Source organism: Macaca thibetana, chromosome X (genome assembly GCF_024542745.1).
Source record: "Macaca thibetana thibetana isolate TM-01 chromosome X, ASM2454274v1, whole genome shotgun sequence".
NCBI classification, from domain to species: domain Eukaryota; kingdom Metazoa; phylum Chordata; class Mammalia; order Primates; family Cercopithecidae; genus Macaca; species Macaca thibetana.
The window spans coordinates 99,041,902-99,067,537 of NC_065598.1; the positions used below are offsets into that span (position 1 = coordinate 99,041,902).

General features: G+C 41.1%; 1 protein-coding gene across 7 annotated transcripts in view; it reads left to right on the forward strand.

Moving 5' to 3' along the window:
- Window positions 1–12,835, forward strand: part of TCEAL1 (transcription elongation factor A like 1) — a 51,388-nt gene extending 38,553 nt beyond the window's left edge. The window contains exons 1-3 of one of the 7 annotated variants that reach the window (XM_050776037.1): window positions 10,605–10,679; window positions 11,378–11,445; window positions 11,767–12,834. In XM_050776037.1, the coding sequence (XP_050631994.1) occupies window positions 11,799–12,278 (480 nt within the window). In that variant the 5' untranslated portion in view covers window positions 10,605–10,679; window positions 11,378–11,445; window positions 11,767–11,798 and the 3' untranslated portion in view covers window positions 12,279–12,834. Of the gene's footprint in view, window positions 1–10,604; window positions 10,680–10,847; window positions 10,911–11,108; window positions 11,182–11,377; window positions 11,458–11,592; window positions 11,686–11,766 lie in introns of those variants that run through there. The other 6 variants (XM_050776038.1, XM_050776034.1, XM_050776036.1 and 3 more) reach the window with 6 other exon arrangements.
- Window positions 12,836–25,636: the final 12,801 nt, after the last annotated feature.

The window sequence follows — 25,636 nt, forward strand, 5'->3', positions numbered from 1 at the left end:
GAACCAACTGAAGAGATCTAAAAATGATATCTAAGAAGGTCAAAAACATATACTCGTTCTCCTCTCTTCTCTCAGCTTCTTTAAAATACATGTTTATATAAAGCAATAATCATAATAATGTATTGTTGAGTTTGTCAGTAGTATAGTTGTAACATACATAACAATAATGACAAAAATGGAGAAGGAAATAGAATGATATAGAAATAACATTTCTATATCTCACTGGAATTAAGTCAGTATAAATCTGAAGCTGATTCTGATAAGCTAATATATATATGGTAAGTCTAGAGCAACCACTAAGGAAATAACTAAAAAGTATAGTTTAAAAATCATTTTAAAAATTAAAATGCTATATTAGAGAATATTCAGTTAATGCAAAAGAAAGTGGTAAAGGAAGATTTGAGGAAGACAGGAGACCTACAGAAAACAAAAAGTAAAATGGCAGGTATAAATCCAACTAAATCAATAATAACATTAAGTCTGAATGGGTTAAACTATCCAATAAAAGGCAGTTGTTAAAATGGAAATTAAAAATCCAAGATCAAACCATTTCCTGTCTATAGCAGACAAACTTCAGATTCAAAGATACAAATGGACTGAAAGTAAAAGGATGAAAAAAGATACATCATTTTGTCTGATATTACTATAGCCAGCTTTCTGGAGTGGCCACAGTAATATTAGACAAAATAGACTTCAAGAAAAAAAAAGTGTTAGCAGAGATAAAGAAGGACATTGTATAATAATAAAAGGGTTAATCCATCGGGCAGATATAACAATTATAAACATATATGTACCTAACAAAACAGCATCAGAGGGCTGGGTGCAGTGACTCACACCTGTAATTCCAGAACTTTGGGAGGCCGAGGTAGGTGTATCACCTGAGGTCAGGAGTTTGAGACCAGCCTGGCCAACATGGTGAAACTCCATCTCTACTAAAAATACAAAAAATTAGCCGAGTGTGGTGGCACACATCTGTAATCCATGCTACTTGGGAGGCTGAAGCAGGAAGATCACTTGAACCTGGGAAGTAGAGGTTGCAGTGAGCCGAGATCATGCTTTTACACTCCAGCCTGGGCAATAAGAACGAAACTCTGTCTAAAGAAAAAAAAAAAACAAAAACAGAATACCTGAAGCAACTTACAGAAATTAAGAGATAAATAGACCACTCAACAATAATAGTTGGGATAGTTGGGGACTTTCAGCTTTTAATAATGGATAGAAGAACTAGGCAGAAGATCAACAAGGAAATAGAAGACTTGAACAACACTATAAACTAACTAGACCAAACAGACATATATGGAATATTCCACCCAACAAAAGAATATACGTTCTTCTCAAATGCACATGGAACATACTGCAGAATAGACCATATGCTAGGCAATAAAACAAACCACAATAAATCTGAAAGATTAGAGATAATTCTAAGTATTTCCCATAGCATAGAATGAAAGTAGAAAACAATAACATAAATAAATTTGGGAAACTCACAAATATGTGGAAATTAAACAACACACTCCTAAATCACCAACAGATCAAAGATAAAATAAAGAGGAAAATTAGAAAATATGTTAAGACTAATGAAAATGAAGATACAAAATACCAAACCTTACAACATGCGTCTAAACCAATGCTTAGAAAGACATTTATAGCTGTAAATGCCTACAGTAAAAAAGAAGGCTGGACACAGTGACATGTGTCAGTAGTCCCAGCTACTTGGGAGGCTGAGGTGAGAGGATAACTTGAGCCCAGGAGTTTGAGACCAGCCTGGGTAACATAACAAGACTCTATCTTCAAGAAGAAAAAGGAAGAAAGATCTCATATCAATAACCTAACCTTCCATCTTCAGACACTGAAAAAGAAGGGCAAACTAAACCTAAAGCAAGCAGAAGGAAGGGAATAATAAAAACTAGAGCGGAAATTAATAAAATAAAGAATAGAAAAATAATAGGAAAAGTCAATAAAAACAAAAGCTGGTTCTCTGTAAGGATCAACAAAATGAACAAACATTTAAGTTGATTAGCCTGGAAAAAAAAAGAGAAGACTCAAACAACTAGAGTCAAAAATGAAAGAGGGTATATTACTATTGACTTTACAGAAATAAGAGGATTATGGAGGAACACTATGAATAACTGTATGCCAATAAATTACATAATTTAGATTAAATAAATGGATTCCTAGAAAGACACACGCTACCAAAACTGACTCCCGGATAAACAGAAAATCTGAATAGACCTATAACAAAGAGAATGAACTACCAATGAAGAAACATCCAGGCCAAGATGGCTTCATTGGTGAATTCTACCAAACATGTAAAGAAAAATTAATATTCACATTTCACAAACTTTTATAAAAAATAGAAGAAGAGAGAACATTTCTCCCCTCATTCTATAAGACCAGTGTTACTCTGTTACCAAAACTATACAAAGACACCACACGAAAACTACAAGCCAATATCTCTTATGCTGTAGATTTTTTGAGGATGCAAAAATCCTCAAAAAATATTTTAAACAAATCCAGCATCATATAGAAAGAATTATACAATATGACCAAGTGAGGTTTATCCCAGGAATGCAAAGTTGATTTAACATTCAAAAATCAGTCAATGTAAAACACCATATGAATAGAATAAAGCACAAAACCCACATGATGATCTCAAAAGATGCCGAAAAAAATGTTCAACAAAATTCAACACCATTTCATGATAAAAACACATAACAAACGAGGAATACAAGCAAAATTCCTTAACCTGACAAAGGGTATATATGAAAAAGACACACTTAATAACATACTTAATGATGAAAGACTGGATGCTTTCCCCTTAAGATCAGGAACAAGACAAGAATGTCTGTTCTCTCCACTTCTATTCAACATTGCACTAGAGGTTCCAGCCACGGAGGTTAGACCAAAAAAAAAGAAAAGACATCCAGATTGGAAAGGAAGAAGTAAAACAACCTCTGTCTTAGTCCATTCAGGCTGCTATAACAAAATACCATAAACTGGGTAGCTTATAAACAACAGAATTTTATTTCTCACAGCTGTGGAAGCTGGAAGTTCAAGATCATGGTGCCAGCAGATTTGGTGCCTGATTAGGGCTGAATCTCTGGTTCATAGATAGCACCTTCTAGCTGTGTACTCACATGGTAGAAGGGGCAAATAAGTTCCCTCAGGCCTCCTTATAAGAGTACTAATCCCTTATAATGTTCTGCCCTCACAGAGCACTTCATCAGACTTGTAATCTACCAGAAATGAACAATCCAAATAATAACAAGTATTGGTGAGGATGAGGAGAAATGTAAACCCTCATATGCTGCTGGTGGAAATGTAAAATGACAGTTCCTCAAAATGTTAAACATGGAGTAACCATATGACCCAGCAATTCCAGACCTAGTTACATACCCAAGAGAAAAAACCCCACAAATATATGTCCACATAAAAACTTACATGAATGTTTATAGCAGCATTATTCATAATAGCCAAAAGGTGAAAAGAATCTAAATGTATATCAACTGATGAATGCATAAACAAAATGTGGTATATTTAGATGATGGAAAACTATTTGGTCATTAAAAATGAAGTTCTGATATATGCTACAATATGGATGGGCCTTGAAAACATTATGGTAAGTGAAAGAAGCTAATCACAAAAGACCATATATTGCATGATTCCATTTATATGAAATACAGAGAATATGCAATTCCATAGAGACAAGGAGTAGATTAATGGTTGGCTAGGGTTGGGGAGGATGGAGGGTGGAGAGTCTTAACCAAAGGGTATAAACTTTCTTTATGAGGTGATGAAAATGTTCTAAAATTGATTGTAGTGACGGTTACACATATCTCTTAATATACTAAAAGCCACTGAACTGTATACTTTCAATGGGTGAACTCTATGTCATGTGAACAACAACTAAATAAAGCTGTTTTTTTTTAAAAAAAAAGAATGAAAAGGGGTCATTATTACAGATTCTCTAAGCATTTAAAGGACAGCATGGTAGTATTATGAATAACTTTATGCCAATAAATGCAATAATGTAGATAAAATGGCCAAATTTCTTGAAAGATACAAATTACCAAGCTCACTCAAAAAATAAATAGAAAACCTGAACAGAAGAGTGGTGTTTAACCACCTGGTCTCTGGAAGAAATTAAAAACCCTGATTCATAGAGTATCTGACTTCTAAAGTGTAAACTATGGCCAATTTTAATCAATCAATGTATCATCACTGAATGTAGATTTGATAAGAGATAGTGACAATCAGCTCTCAATAGCTGGTACAGGCCAGTTCCAGTATACCACTGTCTATATCTATAAAATAAAATTAATGTTATTAAAAACTTTCCTAGAAAACTCCAGGCCCAGATGTCTTCACTAGTGAATTCTATCAAACATTCAAGGCCGAAATAACACAAATATTAAGCAAACTCTCAGAAAATAAAGGAAAAGGCCTCCTCTCTATATAATGAGGCCAGAATTACCCTGATGCCAATACAAAAGCATTACAAGAAAACTATAGACATTACGTTTATAGATGCAAAAATTCTTAACAAAATTTTGGGAATTTGAATCCAGCAGTAAATAAAAAGTATATATATATATATATTTATCATGACCAAGTGAGGTTTATCACAAAAATGCAAAGTTGGTCAAGTACTTGGAAGTCAATTTAATTAAACATATTAACATAATAAGGAGAAAAATATGACCACCTCAATAGATACAGAAACAGCATTTGATAAAAGTCAATAAAATCTCTTAGGAAAAAATTAGAAAGGAAATTCCTTAACCTGAAATAGGGTATCTATTTAAAAAAATTCACAGCTGACATCACACTTAATAGTGAAAGAATGATTTCCTCTTATGATAGGGGATCATGCAAGGATGTCAGTTCTCACCACTGTTATTCAACTATGTACTGGAAATCCTAGTTAGTGCAATAAGGCAAGGAGAAAAGGTATGTAGAGGCCGGGCACGGTGGCTCACACCTGTAATACCAACACTTTGGGAGGACAACACCGAAGGATCACCTGAGGTCAGGAGTTCGAGACTAGCCTGGTCAACATGGTGAAACCCCATCTCTACTAAAAATACAAAAAATAGTTGGGTGTCGTGGTGCATGCCTGTAATCCCAGCTACTTGGGAGGCTGAGGCAGGAGAATCACTTGAGCCCAGGAGGCAGAGGTTGCAGTGAGCTGAGATCGTGCCATTGCACTCTAGCCTGGGCAACAAGAGCGAAACTCTATTTCAAAAAAAAAAAAAAGAAGAAGAAGAAAATGAAAAGAAAAGAAATGTAGATAAGAAAGGAAGAAGTAAAAATGTCTTTATTCACAGAAAAATCATGATCATGTACATAGAATGCCTTAAGAATCTACAAAAAGTTATTGGAATTACTAAGTGAATTTAGCATGATCTAAAGATAAAAGATCAATATACAAAAATCAAGTATATATTTTATATACTAGAAATAAACAATTAGAAGACAAAAAATTTAAAGTACCACTTGCAAAGGCATCAAAAAGCATGAAATAATTAGAAATAAAGTTTATTAAATATGTGATGACTTTTATATTGAAAGTTATAATACATCACTGACAGTAATTATGGAAGACCTAAATAAATGAAGTATAATACCATGTTCACTTATCAGAAGACTCATTATTGTGAAAGTGGCAATTCTCCCCAGATTGATCCATTTATTCAGTGTAATTCCAGTTAAGATCACAGCCAAGAAAAGCCTAAGACAGCATACCAACTAAAAGTAATATAGTATTCTAGATGGCATCCTGGAACAGAAAAAAAGGATATCAGGTAAAAATGAAGAAAATGGGAATAAAGTATGGGCTTTAGTTAATGATAATGTCCCAATATTGGTTTGTTAATTATAACAAATGCACCATAATAATGTAAGATGTTAAAAATAGAGGAAACAGGGTTTGGAATATATTGACACTGTATTATTTTCTAGATTTTTTGGTAAATCTAAAACTATTCTAAAAAAAGAATTATATTTAAAAAATAAAAAAAAAACATGACGTTAAAAAAAAAAGCTTTATATTTTATTACCTCCAATGGTACTTTTATTTCTTGCTTTTTGAATAAAGGCCTTGCATTGTCATTTTACACTGGGCCCTGCAAATTATGGAGCCAGCCCTGCCTCTGTCCCAACCTCCTACCCAGACCTCAGGCTGAGGTTGTTCTGGGTGCTTGTAAAAGTCCCTGAAAGGCCAAGGCTAAGCTGTGGCTCTGTTGCAGCCCAGCAGGAAATGCCAAAATAGAATGAGTTCTGTGCTCTGAGCTTGTCTGGATTCCGGGAAATGCAGCAGCAGCCACAGTCTGCAGGTGGTCCCCACTCAGGGCAAATGATGTTCCTAAGCAAAGGCCCTCCCACCTCAGCATGGTGGGCAGGATGGAATCATAGCTTCCTAGAGCTGGAAGGGACCTCATTCATGGTTCTACCACAGCCCTCACCCCCACCATTTAGGGAGAAAAAAATGATACAAATAGAGGCAAGGAGAGGGGTAGGAGGCTGCCACATCTCCAGAGCCTCCAGGGAGTGAATGACAGCATAAGTCTTGCCCAGACCCAAGCCTGGTACTGTCTCCCTTCAGCCCAGGTCTGGACCCACCTTCCCTGTCCCTGTGCATTTCCAACAGCCTGAGTTGCTACTTGGCCTTTCCTCAGAGCCCCTTCCTTGTTTCTCTGAGCATATACAGGGTGTGTGTGTGTGTGTGTATGTATGTATGTGTGTGTGTCTTTAGGTCCCAATTAGGATGAGGCCACAAGCAGAAACAGAAAACAGGAGGTTTCTGTCATTGCTTTTCCTACTTGGGTATTTCCCCTGGGGCAGGGGTAGGGGAGGAGCCCATGAGAGCCACAGGCTGGACAGGGCCTGCGGCAGTCAACAGCTGCAAGTCTGAGAGCAGGTACTGCCATTAGTGCCATTAGGAAAGAATGCAGAGGCAGCAGCCACAGAGGGAGCCTCCGGGCTGGAGAGGGCAGAACTCCTCAAGTCCAGGCAGACAGGCCCTGCAAAGTGAAACCAAGGGGACTCGCAAAGAAGAAGGGCTCTGTTTCTGCCACAGAAGTGCAGCCTCCCCAGCAACAGGAATCCCTGGAGGAGAAACCCACCCTGGGCTTTCTCAGATCCCCCAGAGAAAGGCCACACCCCCTGGATACTGTTGTCATGGCAGCAGCTACCCAGTGCTGTGTGTAAATGTGGGTGTAGCCCACTGCCCAGGAGCAGTTTTCATAGTGGTTAAAGGTACAATCTCTCATGCCACACTGCCTATGTTTTGTTTTTTTGTTTTGTTTTGTTTTCAGATGGAATCTCTTATCAGCCAGGCTGGAATACAGTGGCACAATCACGGCTCACTGAAGCCTTGAGTTCCCAGGCCTCTAACCTCAGCCTCCCAAAGAACTGGGACCACCTGGGACCACAGGGGTGCACCACCATGCCTGGCTAATTTTTGTATTGTTTCTAGAGATAGGGTCTCACTATGTTACCCAGGCTGGTCTTGAATTCCTGGGCTGAAGCTATTCTTCCACCTTGGCCTCCCAAAGTGTTGGGATTATAGGTGTGAGCCATTGCACCTAGCCTTAGGTTTTAAATCCCATCTCAGCTACTTACTATCATCTGTGTTTCCATGGGAACAATTTGTCACCTCCCAGAGCTCAGTTATCACACTTTTGAAATGGGTTTCAAAACACTTAAACTCTCATTAGTAATAATGGACCGAGCAATACACCCTCGTAGGACCTAAATCAAGGGTATCAAATCAAATCCATCAGAAGGACAGCCCCACCCCAACCCTACACAAACAAGTAGCAGACCACATTTCTTTGTAACAAATGATTGTCATTTGGTGGCAGAACCACCTTTACCTCATTCCCTCTTGAGAGTCCTTTTTCTTAAGGGAACCCAAGATCAGCTACTGCTGGGCAGACTTAGAGCTCACATGGTGACTCGGTCTTCATTCCTCCTTTCCTGCTTCTATTTCTTCACACCTCCTTATCTGCCCTGCATAGTTACTAAGTTCTCATCAAAGTTTAATTTACACTGGTTCAGGAGCTTTCAAGGACTATAGTGTCTTCTATTAGCAGTACTAGAAAGCAAGCAATCTGAGAAGCCACATGAGAGATGAGAGGAAGGGAACTAGCTTGGCAGGGCATACTCCTGGCTTCCACATGCAATAAGGAAACGAAATTTTTTTCACTTGGAGTCAGAACTCTCTGCTGAGATACCTATAGATCTTTCCTGAGTTTGCTGACCTTATCATCCTATTTAGTACTAGTGGCATGTTTTAAATTAATGATTTGCAGCTAATATACAGAATGATAGAATCTGGATTCAAAGATTAAGGGAGTGAATCTAACAAGACAAAATTTAACCCAGAAAAAATCAGAAGCTTCTATACTTCAGTTAAAACTAAAAAGATTTACAGAAGTGGATTAACAGCTTGAAGTATGAAATAAGGGAGGGGTCTAGTTGACTGCAACTTAAACTGGATTCAATTGTGTGATATGGCATTCACAAAATCTACTATAATTTTAGGATGCATCTATAGATGTATAGCACCTATTCTAAAATGAAGGAGGTGATAAGATCACTCCATTCTGCACTAGGCAGAATATTCAGTGTTTTCAGAGACATTTACACATTCAGGAATGTGTAGAATAATGAATGACTTTGAAAAAATATGACACATCAGAAATGGCTGAAATAACTGGGGAGGTTAAACTCCCCAAAAAAACTCTTGGTGAGAACATAATTCTTTAAGGATTATGTGAGATATCTTATTGAAAATACTTAGTGCAATGCCTGGCATAAAGTGCACAATTAATCTTAATATTAAAAGGATGTTAATTAGTAGTATTGTTAGCACTATGTCATACTATTATTATTACTATTATTATGGTTAATGCTTATAGAGTGCTTTCTATGTGCTAGGCTCTATTCCAGGTCCTTTACATAGGTTGACTCATTGACTCAGTTATTCCTCTTACCAATTCTATGAGATAGGTACTATTATTGTCTCCAATGTTATACATGAGGAAGCTGAGTCACAGAAAGATTGAGTAGATTGCCTAGTGTGTCTCACAGAATGGAAGGAGAAAGAACCAGAATAGAAGTTGTGGCAATTTTAAGCCGTCAAGGATGAAAGGTACTTTTATTATTTTATACCTGTTCTGTACCACTCCAAAGGGCAGAGCCAGGACCAATGTGTGTAAACTACTGGGAGGCAGATTTTAACTCAACAGAAGCAAAAGTCAATTAATTAATTAATTTTAAAACTCTGAATGATTAGAACTTTGAGATTTCAATGAGATATCTTATAAGGTAGTGAGTTCTCCATCACAGGATGTAAGAAGAATGAGGATAGAAATGAATGAAATGGGACTTCTCTAGGAAAGAAACTATGCAAATGAGAAACCAACCCTTGACGAAAAAATAAGAAGGCATAGTGAAACTTGGTTTTAAAGACGCATGCCACAGAGAAGTTGGAAAGTAAAACAGTTATAAAGAAGATATGAAGGTAAACTAATATTTGTCTAACTGCCATCTCAACACAAAATTAATTAGATTTTGGAGAAAAGCAACAGTTCTTAAAAGGGGAAATTTCACATGAATTTCTGTTCAGAAACTTACTAAACAGCCTGGCTTTAAAACAAAATCTCAGGATCCTCACAGATCAGATGGCCATCTACCCTGGAAGTGTAAAACACAGAGGGAAGGGAAGTAGTATGCTCTGTGGAGGAAAGAGCATCTGCATAAGAAAGTAGCATCCAGGCTGATGTGAGTAGGTGAGAGGCAGGCATAAGGTTAAAGATCATAAAATACCATTAGATAAAAAAAATACATAATGCAGTGACAATTGACAATGCTAGCATGATTGTAGTCCTGCTACTCAGTATGTGGTCAACAGAATTATTGCATAGTTTAATACGGAATGCCCTCCCTGCTGCATCTATCTTTTGGGGTCCAGCAGTCCCAGAACTCAAATATTTGTCAATTTAGTGAATTAATATAAACTTCCTCAACCAGAAGCACCAAGAGGTGGCTGGTTAAGGATTGAGAGTCCCAGTAAAATCTATTTATTCTATTATAAATAACTACTGATCTATATATATATATGTGCACATGTAAATATGTTATTTAATATATAATATATTCAGTGTGTATACATGCATATATATGTGTGTATACACACACGGACAAATGCGTATTTGATTTACAAAAATTAAAGTATTCATTCTTTTTAGATCTACAAACTTTACAAACTTAACTCTTTCTAGAGGTCTAGAACTGAATGATTACCAATTTAGGTCTGGGGGCTCAAAAAAACAAAATGTGATGTCAAGAAAAAGTGAAAGATTGTCTCCCATGAAAGTGACAAGAGATGAAAACATGCTGAAAGAGCCTAAATGGACATGATGGAGATATGGATGTGGATTAAAACTGAGAGTGTTGGGATATAAGGATATAATACTGATTTATGAAGGTGAATAGTCAAATGTCAGTGCAGAATCTGAACTGCAGGGGAAATAAGGGGCCTTGGTGGCTAAGAAGTGAGGAGGAGAGAAAGAGGTGGTACCAGGGGAAGTAGCACAGAGGAAGAGGCAATACTACCCGAGACTAGATGCGGACCGTCTCTGGCAACCAGGGAAAGGCAAATACAAAGAGAGGTGAGTGACAATGCCTGGTGTGTCTGGGGTCAGGGAACACTAGCAGGCACTAGCAGGTGGCTGCGGCAAGGCCGCGGGTCAAAGTGGTAACTGGGGATCTGAGTTCGGCAGTGACGCGCGTCCCTCACGTGACCAGGAGCCTATGTCTGCCCAAGTCCCTCTCGTCCCGGTCTTTTTTTGCCTGTCCACCATCTCCCTATTACCTTTGGTCGAGAGGGAAAGCAGAAGGAAGTAAGTTCCCTCTACCCTCTTAAATCGGTGTGAGTGTCGGCGCTGCCTAGTAACCCGGGGAATGGGGTTGACAGAATCGGGATGGCGGAGTCCAGGCCTTTCCCTACGCTCCAGCCCCGCCTCCCGCGCCCATATTTCTGTGCAAAATATGGTGGTCTTGGGGGCGGGGTGGGAAGGCGAGTGCTTCCCCCGTCCCTCGGGAGGGAGGTACAGACACTTGGAAATAGTTTCTAAGAATGCTTCGCTTCCACTTCCCATCTGAAAAGAAATGGCAAGCTTTGCGGGGTGGGGAGGTGCGGGCACGGAGGACGAAGCTTGAAGCAGGGTCTGAGACTAGAGGAGAACCCGAGGGGTGGGGGGCGTGCAGGCAGTGGCTGGTGCCCAGAAAGTGGGGGATGGGGGGTGTCAGTCAGTCCGTCCCTCCTCCCCACTCCCCGCCCCCTACCCTGTCTTGCGTCTGTGTGCAGGTCTGCTGGTCACAGCGGGGCACCTCGAGGAGAGGACGACTAGAAGCACACGGCCCGGAAAGGTCCAGGTCAGGGAAGGGGTACGCAGTGGACCGGGACTGGGGCGCGAGGGTGGACGCCGAAAGGCATGGAGTCTGCAGGCCGCACTGTCCCGCCAGTCACTGCGGGCGAGGCCTGTAGCAAAGCCTGCTGGGAAAATGGTGGGCTTTCGGGAAGGAGGGGGCGACCGGGAAGCGGCGGAGTCGGGAGAGCCGGAGAGCCTCTGGGAAAGCGCAAGGTTGAGGGCCTGGGCCCCGAATCAGGAAAAGGCAGGTATTGGAACCCACGGTTTGGGTGTTAGTCCAGTCACTTAGTATTCTGACTCTATTCTGCCTTTCTTGTCTCCTAAGAATAACTGTGCTTGAAGAAGAAAATTCCCAACATGGACAAACCACGCAAAGAAAATGAAGAAGAGCCGCAGAGCGCGCCCAAGACCGATGAGGAGAGGCCTCCGGTGGAGCACTCTCCCGAAAAGCAGTCCCTCGAGGAGCAGTCTTCGGAGGAGCAGTCCTCGGAGGAGGAGTTCTTTCCTGAGGAGCTCCTGCCTGAGCTCCTGCCTGAGATGCTTCTCTCGGAGGAGCGCCCTCCGCAGGAGGGCCTTTCCAGGAAGGACCTGTTTGAGGGGCGCCCTCCCATGGAGCAGCCTCCTTGTGGAGTAGGAAAACATAAGCTTGAAGAAGGAAGCTTTAAAGAAAGGTTGGCTCGTTCTCGCCCGCAATTTAGAGGGGACATACATGGCAGAAATTTAAGCAATGAGGAGATGATACAGGCAGCAGATGAGCTAGAAGAGATGAAAAGAGTAAGAAACAAACTGATGATAATGCATTGGAAGGCAAAACGGAGCCGTCCTTATCCTATTTAATGTGTTCGCCCTTTAATTCTGTTTTGCCTGCTAATAGTATTGCCATTGCCACCTGGACTTTCTGTGCGTTTTCTTAATGCCTTTTCCCATATTCTGAATTTTAACTTTTTGTGAGGATTTATTTTAGATGTTTAGCTTGTAACTCGCTTAAAGTTGGGGTTTCCCCCTAAAATTTACAAGTTTCCCTCTTTCAATCATAAGTCCTATACATTTGCATGAAAGATGTACATTATATATTGTGAAACGAAAAAAGCAATTTTCAAATGGTATATATTGTATCCCATTTTTGTAAAAAATGTATATTTATATATTAATATGCAAAGAAAAAACAAAGTATATACTTCAAAGGTATAACAGTGGTTGTGTGGTAAGATAATAGGTGATTTTTAAAAATTTTGCTTTATCTGAATTTCTCATTTTTTCAAGACAAACATTTTACTTGTGTTGCAAAAATATATAATGAAAAAAATCACCCAATTTTGAAAAAAACTGTCAATCAGCTTATAAAGACAATGTGGCACTTAATAAATACTTGTCAGAACTTAAAAAAAAAGTGAATCCTATGTTTTTTTCTGAATCTCTTAGGCACAAATATAAGCCAGATATTGATTATATTTAATAGTCATTTTGTTCTCATTTAAATAGGAATAATACTTGCTTTACAGTGCTGCTGTGGGACCGGATGAGAAAAAGATTGTGTGAGCTGTGTTTGGGGTCTTTATTCCACCTGCACAGGCAGGACCCCAACCCCTATAGATTCCCTGCAGACATAGGCAGGGTACCCAAAGGAGATCTCACTTGTGCTCACAAACAATTCCGGTGAGATTCCAAGTGAGTGCCACATTCTATTCATGTCCTGCTGTACTCTCAGATTCTTACAGTATCTGCTAGGCACTGCTGCTCCTTCTCCTGGGTCCTGATCCTTCCACTGGCTCTCATCCCTGCTGACATGCTGGAGTGCTTAAGGTACAAAGCCTCACTGATTGCTCTGGAGTCCCTGTTGGGCCCAAGCTGAATTGTATCTCCTGCAGATATATGAATGCCCTTTTTCCAGCTTTGATATTGCACTTAGCTAGGAGGCTACCATCCCAATGCTGCTTAGACCTCAATGTCTTTAAAAAATGCTTAGTAAAATAGTTCTTCCTTTTTTTTTTTTTTTTTTTTTTTCCATTTAGAACCTTCCTCTTCTCCATTGGACTCAAACATGAGTCCACCTTTTCTCCACCTGACTCAAACATGATTCCACTAGGTCCTGGGCTAGGAGACAAAATTAATGAGCCAGACACCATGCTATGTACTCAGAATTGGAACTTCCCTCCCAAACATCCAAGGATAACTATCATTTTAATTGTCTAACTGGCCTTAGGGTGAGTTCTCTCTCAGGGGCTTCTGGCAAGCTTGCCTTGCCAATTCAGCTGACTTGCTCAAGTTGTATAAATTGAAGTTGAAGATAATGCTTAGGCTCAAACTAGGACATTCCCCTTCTACACTGCTCCATATCAGCAAGACACATGCAAAACTACTTTCTACAACATTAAAGTACTATATATGTATATGTATATAAACATAGATATGATTTCTCTATTAAGCTACCTTTATAAATCCTAAGATTTTGTTTTATTGATCCTGTTAGTGCTAGAAATACAGAGAGTGGTTAATAATGATTAAAAATTATGACCCAGTCATGAACTCTGAGATTCCCTTTGATTGACCATATAAGCTTTACTGTGTTGACTTCTCTAGAGCTATGATTTGCAGTTCCAAAAGGAACATGGTGAAGAAGGGATTGTTAACCGAAATTCAACATTAAAATTATTTAAATATTTTATATATCAGTGTTTCTCTTACAAAAAATGCAGAAACCTATTTTCTACACCAGACCCAGTAAATCTGCTTTTTTATAAATTAGCACACTAAAAGTTGGATAGTCACTGGCATATATGGTATACTTCTGATTTTACTGATAATAAACTATGATGTAAATGGAAGAAAATATAAATAATTGTGTCAGAATTAAAAGGGCGAAAGACGCATCCAAGCATATTTTTAAGTAAGCAACTAACGATAGTCTTACCAATTTTATAACATAAAATTTAGATTTCTTACAGCAAAGCAAGACCTTACACAAAATTAAAACCTAAGAGACAACTTCATAGAAATGTATTTCCATGACTAATGTTATATAATGCCTTACATTCCATACTTTCAATATGAGTAAAATGCATCAGAAGTAAATTCAAAGTTCTCCTTTAGTAATAATCTCAAAAAAAACGGTTGAGCCAGCCCTGTACCCTTGGCGTTCTTTTGTTTTTATATTTTTACCATACAATGCCATTGGGGGAGTTCTTCATGTCCCCAGAACACTCTTCAAGGCCAATGGCAGCCTGATGGGTAATAGTCAAACTGGAATTCTGGCTGGAGTGAGATCAGGTTCCAGGCTCACTGGAATTAGTTTTATAAGAAAGGATAAATCCATCCCCCTAACGCTAAGAGTGGTGGTGCTTAGGCAGGAGGTGGAAGGGCTCACTCAGGCCACATTCCCCTCTGGGGTGGGTCTGACTGTTGTTTCTCTGCTCCAGCCTACAGCAGGCACAGGGCCCTCTTAGGCTAATGGTCAAGCTGCCCTGCACAGGCATACCTGGAGGAGGAGAACTGTCTGCCCCATTGCAGGTCAGAGCACTTTGCCTCTCCCTCCCTTTCCCTTTCTCTTTTGGGGAACATTTTGCAGGGGAGGAGATAAAGCCCCAAAGCATCCTGGCAGGAAACATTCATTGGGATAGTCTTTGAGCAAACAGATGTCTGAACAGATCTGACCAGGTAACTTGGGGTTGAAGCAGAAGAGGCTGACCCGTCTCTCAGAGTCCAGTGAAATAGCCCCAAGAAGACTGGGGCAAAAATGGGGTTAAACAGCACACAAAACCTCACCCATCCCTCTCCCACCCACCTTGCTCAGGCTCCCAGAAGGGCCTTGATGTGTCCTGGCCTGTTTGGTTGGTTCTGCAAAGACTTTAGCTATGTGTCTGCCTGGTGCAGTGCATCTGATGTTTGAGTTAGTACAGACCCTGAAGTACTGGAGACCCCAGATAAAGGGAATTTGCAAAGACATGTGGTCCTACAAGTCAGGAGAAAAGGGGTGTCACCTCCTATCTGAAAACCTCCATGCACTGCAGGCCCAGCTCACGACTTGGGAGCCAGGACAGTCAAGCTGTGAATTGGTGTGAAGATGCTTTTTAAGGCATTAGTGGTGGAGGGTCAGCAGCATCCAGAGCCCCTGGGCCTCTGCTATGATTTGAATGTGTTTCCCACAATTCATATGCTGGAAATTTAATCCTCAGTGAAACACGGATGTGGGATATGGGGCTTAATGGGAGGTTTTTAGGTCATGAGGGCTGTACCCTCATGAATGGATTAATGCCATCATAAAAAGGGCTTGCAGGAATGGGTTCTCTCCCATTCTTCTGCCACATGAAAACACAGAGTTCCTCTTTCTTGCCCTCTGCCTTCCTGCATGTAAGAATGCAATAGGAAGGCCCATCCCAGATGCCAGTGTCTTGATCTTGGACTTCCCACCCTCCAAAACTGTAAGATAATAAGTTTCTATTCTTTATCAATTATCCTAGAGCTGGTCACGGTTGCTCATGCCTGTAATCCCAACACTTTAGGAGGCCAAGGCAGGAGGATCGCTTGAGCCCAGGATTTCAATACCAGCCTAGGCAACATAGTAAGATGCCGTCTCTACAAAAAGCAGAAAAAAAAAATAGCTGGGCATGGTGGTGTGTGCCTATAGTCCCAGTCACTTGGGAGGCTGAAGTGGGAGGATTGCTTGAGCCCAGGAAGTCGAGGCTGCAGTGAGCCATGATGGTGCCACTGCACTCCAGCCTGAGCAATGGAGACCCTGTCTCAAAACAAACAAAAAAAATCCAGTCTCAGGTATTCTGTCATAACAGCAGAAAATGGACTAAGACAGCCTCTCGCCACCTTCCTGCCCACACAGAGGGCTGGTATCTCTATCACATGTCCAAGCAGCAACTTGCCTTGCCAACTCCAGAGCAGAAAGCATTGAGGGTCCAGGATCATGGAGAGAGAGTCCTCTACTAACCAGGGTCCCCCTGCTCTTAGGAAACAATGCATATGACTGGGAACTCCCTGGAGTGGTGAAGCAGCATAGAAAGGATCAGGCTCAGGGTCCCTAGAAAAGGACCAGAGACAACTCCTTCCCCCATTGGGAAATACTAATCTAAACAAATAATTATTTTACAAATGAGGGATAATATTTCACAGATAAATAGGAGGCAGATCCTGTCTTCTAGCTCAGATTTGTTTGCGTCAAATTATATGTTCTTCCCACTCTACCACACGACCACCAATTTAGATGGTAGCTTTTTAGGGCTGAGGGAATCATTGATTTACACTTACTGAGTATGATATTCTTGTTGGTTTGTGGATTTGGGTGAGTTTTCGCATTTTTATCTCACTCCAGGTAGAAATGTCTAGCAGGCAGTTAGATATGTGTTTGAAGTTTAGAAAAGAGATTAGAATGGAAATATCAATTTTGGTTTATGATACCAGGAACATAGCAAGTGGCCCAGGAGTATTTGTTGAATTAAATGAATGAATGAAGAATGCAACTGTATGCTCTTCTATCCTTTTCCATGAATACGTATTTTTCAAACAGAAGTGGGATTCTACTGAACACACTGGTTCATATCTTGTGTGTAAAAAAAATAAACTTTTTCTTTAAACTTTCTTTTTACCAAGACAATACCTGTTTCAGGAGAATGTTTACAAATAGAAGTAAGTGCCACCCAGTGACCAGAGTCAGAATTGTGGGTCGAACACGGCTAACAAAGGAGAGCAGGGAGGAGAGAAACTGATAGGAGAGCTGGTGGAGAGGCTTGATATTTGGGAAGGGAATGTCTCAACCCCGACTCACACTGGACCCACACAAGTATCAGGCTCTTCTTGGGGATTGAGGTGACCCAAGAAGCAACATATAGTTAGGTGGTTTTTCCTTGTCTCAAGTCAAGATAAGCGTGTGCATGTATGTGTGTTTTAACTGAATTGTCTTATACTATTTTCACTTTTTCTCTGATTGTAGAAGTTACATGTTTCTACTAGAAAATATATGGAAATGCAGAAAAGTGTAAGAAGAAGATGCCTATACTTCCTCTACCCAGAGAAGAGAATTATTAATATTGAGGAGCATGTACTTACATTGTGTGTATATCTCCTTTTTTGTATTCGATCCATTTACTTTGTTATAAAGTATACATGTATATTATATTATATAAAAAATACATTTAAATGCCTTTATGTATTCATTTTTATACATGTAATTATATCTTACAGAGCATATATTTTCTTTTTTTTTTTTTTTCACTCTGTCACCCAGGCTGGAGTGCAGTGGCACGATCTCGGCTCACTGCGACCTCCACCTCCTGGGTGCAAGTGATTCTCCTGCCTCAGCCCGAGTAGCTGGGACTACAGACGCGTACCACCATGCGTCTTTTTTTTTTTTTTTTTTTTTTGTATTTTTAGTAGAGATGGGGTTTCACTGTGTTAGCCAGGATAGTCTTGATCTCCTGACCTCGTGATCCACCCACCTCAGCCTCCCAAAGTGCTGGAATTACAGGCGTGAGCCACCGCGCCTGGCCTATTTTCTTTATTCTCTTACTTTTATTTACATATGTGCCATGACATTCATCTGTATGAGTATTCCATCAACCACACTCCTTGATGGTGATGTCAATGATGAAAATAAAATTGTGCTTTTTGGTCTCAGAGACCTATGTCTGAGGGCCACATGTACGGACCGGCTCCCCAAAAAGCATAAGGCGAGGGAAAGATCACTGGCTTTGTTTGGAGTTGAGGAAAGAAATTTAAAATGGTCAAGCACCTGCTTTGGGGCAGACACTTCATACTTGGAGTTTCCTTTAATCCTTTTAACACTTTTAGGAAGGTATTGCTTATCATAGATGAGAAAACTGAAGCCCAGAAAAGTTAAGGTGGCTTACACAGGGTCACACAGCCAGTCAGTGGAGAAACCTGTATTCGAATTCAAATTTGTCTGACTCTTAAGTCAGACCATTATGCTTTGTTTGCTCCTAAAATTTCACACTTTCTTTCTCATTGCCGAGTCTAGTGGCATTCGTCTTTTAGATGTCAGAAAATTTGTGAACACTCTGCTACTCTCATGCCCCACTGTTACAGGGTTTGAATTTTATGCTACAAGCATGCTTCTACAATCAGAAAAATTAATAAAGAATTATCTCTTTCGGCCGGGCGCGATGGCTCAAGCCTGTAATCCCAGCACCTTGGGAGACCGAGACGGGCGGATCACAAGGTCAGGAGATCGAGACCATCCTGGCTAACACGGTGAAACCCCGTCTCTACTAAAAAATACAAAAAACTAGCTGGGCAAGGTGGCGGGCACCTGTAGTCCCAGCTACACGGGAGGCTGAGGCAGGAGAATGGCGTGAACCTGGGAAGCGAAGCTTGCAGTGAGCTGAGATCCGGCCACTGCACCCCAGCCCGGGCGACAGAGCAAGACTCCATCTCAAAAAAAAAAAAAAAAAAAGAATTATCTCTTTTAAAATATTTAAAGTAAAAAATGTATCTCAAAGAATGTTAAATGGCACATGAGAAACTGTAATGAAATATTTAAACATATAGATTTAGACATAATATCTTTTAAAAGTAAAAAACTGCTCACCCAAGAGAAAATGGGCAAAGTACATGGAGCAGTAACTCACATAAGAAACTATATATAGGCCGGGCGCGGTGGCTCAAGCCTGTTATCCCAGCACTTTGGGAGGCCGAGACGGGTGGATCATGAGGTCAGGAGATCGAGACCATCCTGGCTAACACGGTGAAACCCTGTCTCTACTAAAAAAATACAAAAAAACTAACCGGGCGAGGTGGCGGGCGCCTGTAGTCCCAGCTACTTAGGAGGCTGAGGCAGGAGAATGGCGTGAACCCAGGAGGCGGAGCTTGCAGTGAGTTGAGATCCGGCCACTGCACTCCAGCCTGGGTGACAGAGCGAGACTCTGTCTCAAAAAAAAAAAAAAAAAAAAAAAAACTATATATATATACACACACACACACACTTATGTACTATATGTTATAAAAAACATATTAATAGATGTCATATATACATATATAATATACTTACACATATATAAATATAAATACATATATATTCATAGGCTTGAAATGACATTACATAAATGGCATCCTATCCTACGTTTCATTCAGCAAAATGTTCTTTTTTTCATTCAATAGTATATCCTGGAAAACTATCCATATTATTACCTATAGATCTAGTTCATATGTAGCTGCTGCACCCATTGCAGACTCTGAACATACTGCAATGTATTCCCTAATTATAGAGATATATGTTTCCAGTGCTTTACTATTACAAACACGCTGCAATGGCCTTTCTTGTTCATGCCTCCTTGTATATCTCTGCATTTCTTAGGATTGGTGACTAGAAGTGGAATTGTTGGGTCATAAGGTGCATTTAGGGGGCACTGCCAAACTGGCTTCTGTAATGGACATTTGTCATCTGAATTCTTGTGAGACTTTGACTGGTCTGGTCTAGTAAAGCCTTTGAGGCTAGGCCTCCATGCCCTTGCTGATGCTGCTACTTCAGTCTAGACTGCCCTTCCATTCTCTGTTCAGCAAAATTCTATTAAATCATTAAAACTCAACTAAAGTACCACTTACTCTCAGATGAGTTAGGTGTTCTTGCCTGAAGTATCCGGTGACTTAGACTTCATTGCTATGTACTAAAACCATGTTTAAGCACATATATCCTTTATAAGTTAATGAACTGCTCAAGGACATTTGTGGCTTACTCATCAGCATATACAGGACAAAGGACAGAACACCCATTCAATATATGCTTGTTGAACCAAATATCCAGGACTGACTCATCTCCTCTGTTCCAACCTCTGTCACCCACACCTCAGACTGAGGTTGTTTTTTGCCCTTTAAAGAGTACCTGAAGTTGACCGGGCGCGGTGGCTCAAGCCTGTAATCCCAGCAGTTTGGGAGGCCGAGACGGGCGGATCACGAGGTCAGAAGATCGAGACCATCCTGGCTAACACGGTGAAACCCCGTCTCTACTAAAAAATACAAAAAACTAGCCGGGCGAGGTGGCAGGCGCCTGTAGTCCCAGCTACTCGGGAGGCTGAGGCAGGAGAATGGTGTAAACCCAGGAGGCGGAGCTTGCAGTGAGCTGAGATCGAGCCACTGCACTCCAGCCTGGGTGACAGAGCGAGACTCCGTCTCAAAAAAAAACAAAAAAGAGTACCTGAAGTAAAGAGTAAGCTATGACTGTGTTAGAGCACAGCATGGAAGGCCAAAATAGAATGAGTTCTGTACTCTGAGCTTGTCTGGATTCCGGGAAATGCAGCAGCAGCCACAGTCTGCAGGTGGTCCCCACTCAGGCCAAAAGGTGTTCCTCCCTCCTCAGCATGGTGGGCAGGGTGGAATCATAGCTTCCTAGAGCTGGAAGGGACCTCATTCATGGTTCTACCACAGCCCTCGCCCCCACCATTTAGGGAGAAAAAATGATACAAACAGAGGCAAGGAGAGGGGTAGGAGGCTGCCACATCTCCAGAGCCTCCAGGGAGTGAATGACAACATAAGTCTTGCCCAGACCCAAGCCTGGTACTGTCTCCCTTCAGCCCAGGTCTGGACCCATCTTCCCTGTCCCTGTGCATTTCCAACAGCCTGAGTTGCTACCTGGCCTTTCCTCAGAGCCCCTTCCTTGTTTCTCTGAGCATATACAGGGTGTGTGTGTGTGTGTGTGTGTGTGTGTGTGTGTATGTGCGTGTCTTTAGGCCCCAATTAGGATGAGGCCACAAGCAGAAAACAGGAGGTTTCTGTCATTGCTTTTCCTGCTTGGGTATTTCCCCTGGGGAAGGGGAGGAGCCCATGAGAGCCACAGGCTGGACAGGGCCTGCGGCAGTCAACAGCTGCAAGTCTGAGAGCAGGTACTGCCATTAGTGCCATTAGGAAAGAATGCAGAGGCAGCAGCCACAGAGGGAGCCTCCGGGCTGGAGAGGGCAGAACTCCTCAAGTCCAGGCAGACAGGCCCTGCAAAGTGAAACCAAGGGGACTCGCAAAGAAGAAGGGCTCTGTTTCTGCCACAGAAGTGCAGCCTCCCCAGCAACAGGAATCCCTGGAGGAGAAACCCACCCTGGGCTTTCTCAGATCCCCCAGAGAAAGGCCACACCCCCTGGATACTGTTGTCATGGCAGCAGCTGCCCAGTGCTAACTCCCTTCTCCCTTTCCTGCATGGCTGTCCTGCCTGCCTTCTGATACTTTCAGCTCCTGCTTCCTGAAAAGATCTGTGCTGCCCACCCTGGCTGTATGCAACCGTGGCTGGAGCTCACTTTCCCGGGAGCAGCTTTCAACAGGGGCCGAACCTTGAAATACATTCTGAATAACTTTAGAAAGTGCAACATTGAGAGCAACGCCCTCCCGAATTATACAGGCTCATTATGGAGTATAATAAGAACAGCTGAGAATCCATAGATGTGGGTTCCAAAGCCAACCTTTTTTGTGGCCTTTTTTCTTGCTAGATGAATTTAGCAGTTTATTTCATCTCTCTTTCTGTTTTCTCATCTATAAATGAGTTCAACAGTAGATTTATAGAATTGTATCCTTATAGCACTTATAAACATATATTTGTAAATTTTCAAAATCCATTCTGAATTCAGGGATGTGCAAAAATGACAATTTGACTTCATTCAAACAGGTGTTAGGTTGGTTATTACTAAGGCGGCAAATATGTGGCTGGGTGTGGTGGCTCACACCTGTAATCCCAGCACTTTGGGAGGCCGAGGCAGGTGGATCGCTTGAGCTCATGAGTTTGAGACCAGCCTGGGTAACATGGCGAAACCCTATCTCTACTAAAAATACAAAAATTAGCCGGGCATGGTGGTGTGCGCCTGTAGTCCCAGCTACTCAGGAGGCTGAGGTGGGAGGATGGCTTGAGCAAGGGAGGCGGAGGTTGCAGTGAGTCAAAATCACACCACTGCACTCCAGCCTGGGCAGTAGAGACAGACCTTGTCTCAAAAATAAATAAATAAATAAAAATAAGTGGCAAATATGCAATGCAAAGAATATATAAGAGATGATGGTGCAAGTGATTGAATGCAGCAATTCATTGTGTATCTTGTATGTCATTATGGTCTTAACATTCTTTCTGTGACGGGACTGGGAATGTCTCTCCTCTGTGTTTTTTCTTCAGGGGAGACATTTTTTAATGCATGTCAACTTAGGAGCCTTTTGTGGACAAGGCTGGCTATGATCTTCTTCAGTAGGAAGGACATTTTTCTACCTATGCTCAGTTTGGCAGAAGAAAAGTCCTCATGTATTTATCCAAAGAACAAATGAAAAGAAATTGAGGAACTTATAGCATAAGAGGACATGTAAGGAAGGATAGGAGAAGAGGTCAAAGATATTCAAAGTGAAGGAGATCTGTATGTACCATATCAAGTGATGAAACCAGACACAAACTACAAACAAATGGGTCCATAATGTTCTGCAAGCATCCCTTTTTCACTAGCCTGAGCTGTACTAGCTGGTTTTCTCCAGAAACATGATGATGTAAAGCCTGTGCTGTCGTAGGGCTGGCTACTAATGGTTCTTAGAAATTGTGGTCTATTTTCATGCTCCTGAAATATCCCAAGGAGCAAAGCCTTTATGTGATATAGACCTTTATGCTACCAGGCCTAGCAGAATTACTCATTCTAGGAGAATGGCACAGCAAGGGCACAGAAGTAAGTGTAAAGTATGTTTGAGTCACAATGATGACGGGGGTCTCTTTCAGCTGAAGCAGAGGAAAATTGAAAGACAAAGCTTAGAATCTGTGATTCAGGCTGGATTCTGAAGAGCCCTAAATGCCAGGGCCTTTGAGAACAGGAGAATGACAAGGCAAAATCAGAAAATAAAGCAGACTAATTTGGTCATTTACTTGTTCTTTGATTTTTTTTTTGTTGTTGAGACAGGGTGTTATTCTGTCACCCAGACTGGAGTGCAGTGGTATGATCATGGTTCACTGCAGCCTTGACCTCTCAGGCTCAATCATCCTCTTGAGTAGCTGGAACTACAAGCACGTGCCACCATGCCCAGCCAATTTTTGTACTTTTTGTAGAGATGGAATTTCACCATGTAGCCCAGGCTGATCTCAAATTCCTGGACTCAAGTGATCTGCTGGCCTTGGCTTCCCAAAGTGCTGGGATTACAGACCACAGACGTGAGCCACCACACCCAGTCTGTTCTTTGAATTTTTCTCTAATAACTCCAGTCCACACTAGACATTATCTTCTCCAAATTCCTATTTACCTGGTAACAATCCCTACCTCACACACTGGTGAGGGGGCATAAATGTTAGCCAGCCAGCCCACATAAAGCAGCTGTCCCCATGTGCAGCACACGGCAGATACTCAGGAATGGTGAGATTCCCAGAGGTTTCTAGAGAACAAGTACTCTTACCTTGCAGTTGGCCTTTGTGTCTCTCCTAACCTGCCATACTTCAGTAGATATATGAGAAATCATTATGATTGCCTTTTGTTGAGGGCACAAGATGTGAATATCTATCATCTCCAATTTAGGTAAATGCTAAAAATCTTAGCAGCAAAAATAATGTCAGGAAATTAATCATGTAACTTCTGTTAGAATTGTAAGCAGTAACTAATCCATGGTTAGGAGCTCATTAGCAGAACATGTTTGCATGAGAGAAGTGAAAAAGTGAATGGGTAGAGGCGATACAGAGGTGAATTCACCTTGAAGCTAATGGCACTTAAGTTTCAAGTCCCCTTGAATTATATGGGCATCATCTAAGGCCTCTAAGAAAGGTTGTGGTAGTCAAAATTTTAAGATGATCCCCTATGACCTTGACAGTTGTATAATTCCCTCTTCTTGTTTAAAGATGAAACCTATGAGTATGACGAGATGTCACTCCTATGATTATGTTACATTATTTGGCAAAAGGGATTTTGCAGATGCAATCAAAATCTCAAATCATTGAGTTAAATCTAAAGGGCAATTACTAAATGGGTCGGCTCTAATCATGTTAGTCCTTAAAGGGACTAGTTTTTCCTTAAGTCAGAGAGATTTGAAGCATAAAAGAGATTCAGTGTGAGGTAGATTTTCCATTCCTGGCTTTGAAGATAAAGAGGCCGTGTGTCAAGGAATGTGAGTGATATCTGGAGGCTGAGAGTGGCAACTGGCAGATAGCCAGGAGGAACATAGGAACTCAGTTCTACAGCTACCACAAAATAAAAAAATAAAAAAATAAAATAAAAAAAAAAAACCTAAATTCTGCCACAACTATGTAAGCTTGGAAAAGGACCCCAAGCTCCAGATGAGACTGCAGCCTGAATGACACCTTTTCAATTTCAGTCTCACAAGACCCTCAGCTGAGAACCCAGTCACATCATGCCTAGACTTCTAACTTACCCAACTGTGAACCAAATACATGGGTTATTTTAAGCCACTGAGTTTGTGGTATTTTGTTACATGGAAATAGAAAACTAATGTAGAAGACATGTGTTTCATATTTTTATTAGGTTAGTAAAAGCAAGAATATTGATCAAAATTTGTCAACCTCAAATAATGAGATTTTTAAAATATGATTAAGTGTAGAGTTTATTTGAACCCAAAGCTTTAGGATGGCCACACTGGAGCATAGATTTAAGGTGTCCTGAATATACACTTCAATTAACAGGAATGACAAGAAGATTTTTAAGGAAAAAAGAAGAGGCAGTTTGCAGAGAGCAAAGCAGTACAGGGCTCAGCTAGCATCTGCACACAGAGGTAGCATTTGGACCAGTGCTAGCCAGAGGGTAATCATCTATCCTAGCAGTCAGAACTGAAGTTTTGGCAAGCCTCACCACCTTGGGCTAAAGTGCTCTAAGGTCCTAGGTAAATTTGAAAGGCAGTCTAGGACACAAGGATTACAATTTCTAGACAAGTCCTAATGCTGCACTGGGCTTACAGCCAGTGGACCAGGGCAACATAAGCCCTAAGGAGATACCAGCCGGAGCAGCTAAGGGAGTATTTGCACCACCCCTCCCCTACCTCAGGTAGCTCAGCTTGCAGCAACGAAAGTGACTCCTTCTTTTCTGTTTGAGTAAAAGAGAATGAAAAGTAAAGAAGACTTTGTCTTCCACATTGGATACCAGCTCAGTCACAATAGGATGGGGCACTGGACAGAGTCATGAGGCACCTATTTCATGCCCTAGCTCCCAAATGACATTTCTAGACATATCCTTGGCCATAAAAGAAACTGCTGCCTTGAAGGGAAGGGCCCAGTCCTGGCAGAATCCATCACCTGCTGACTA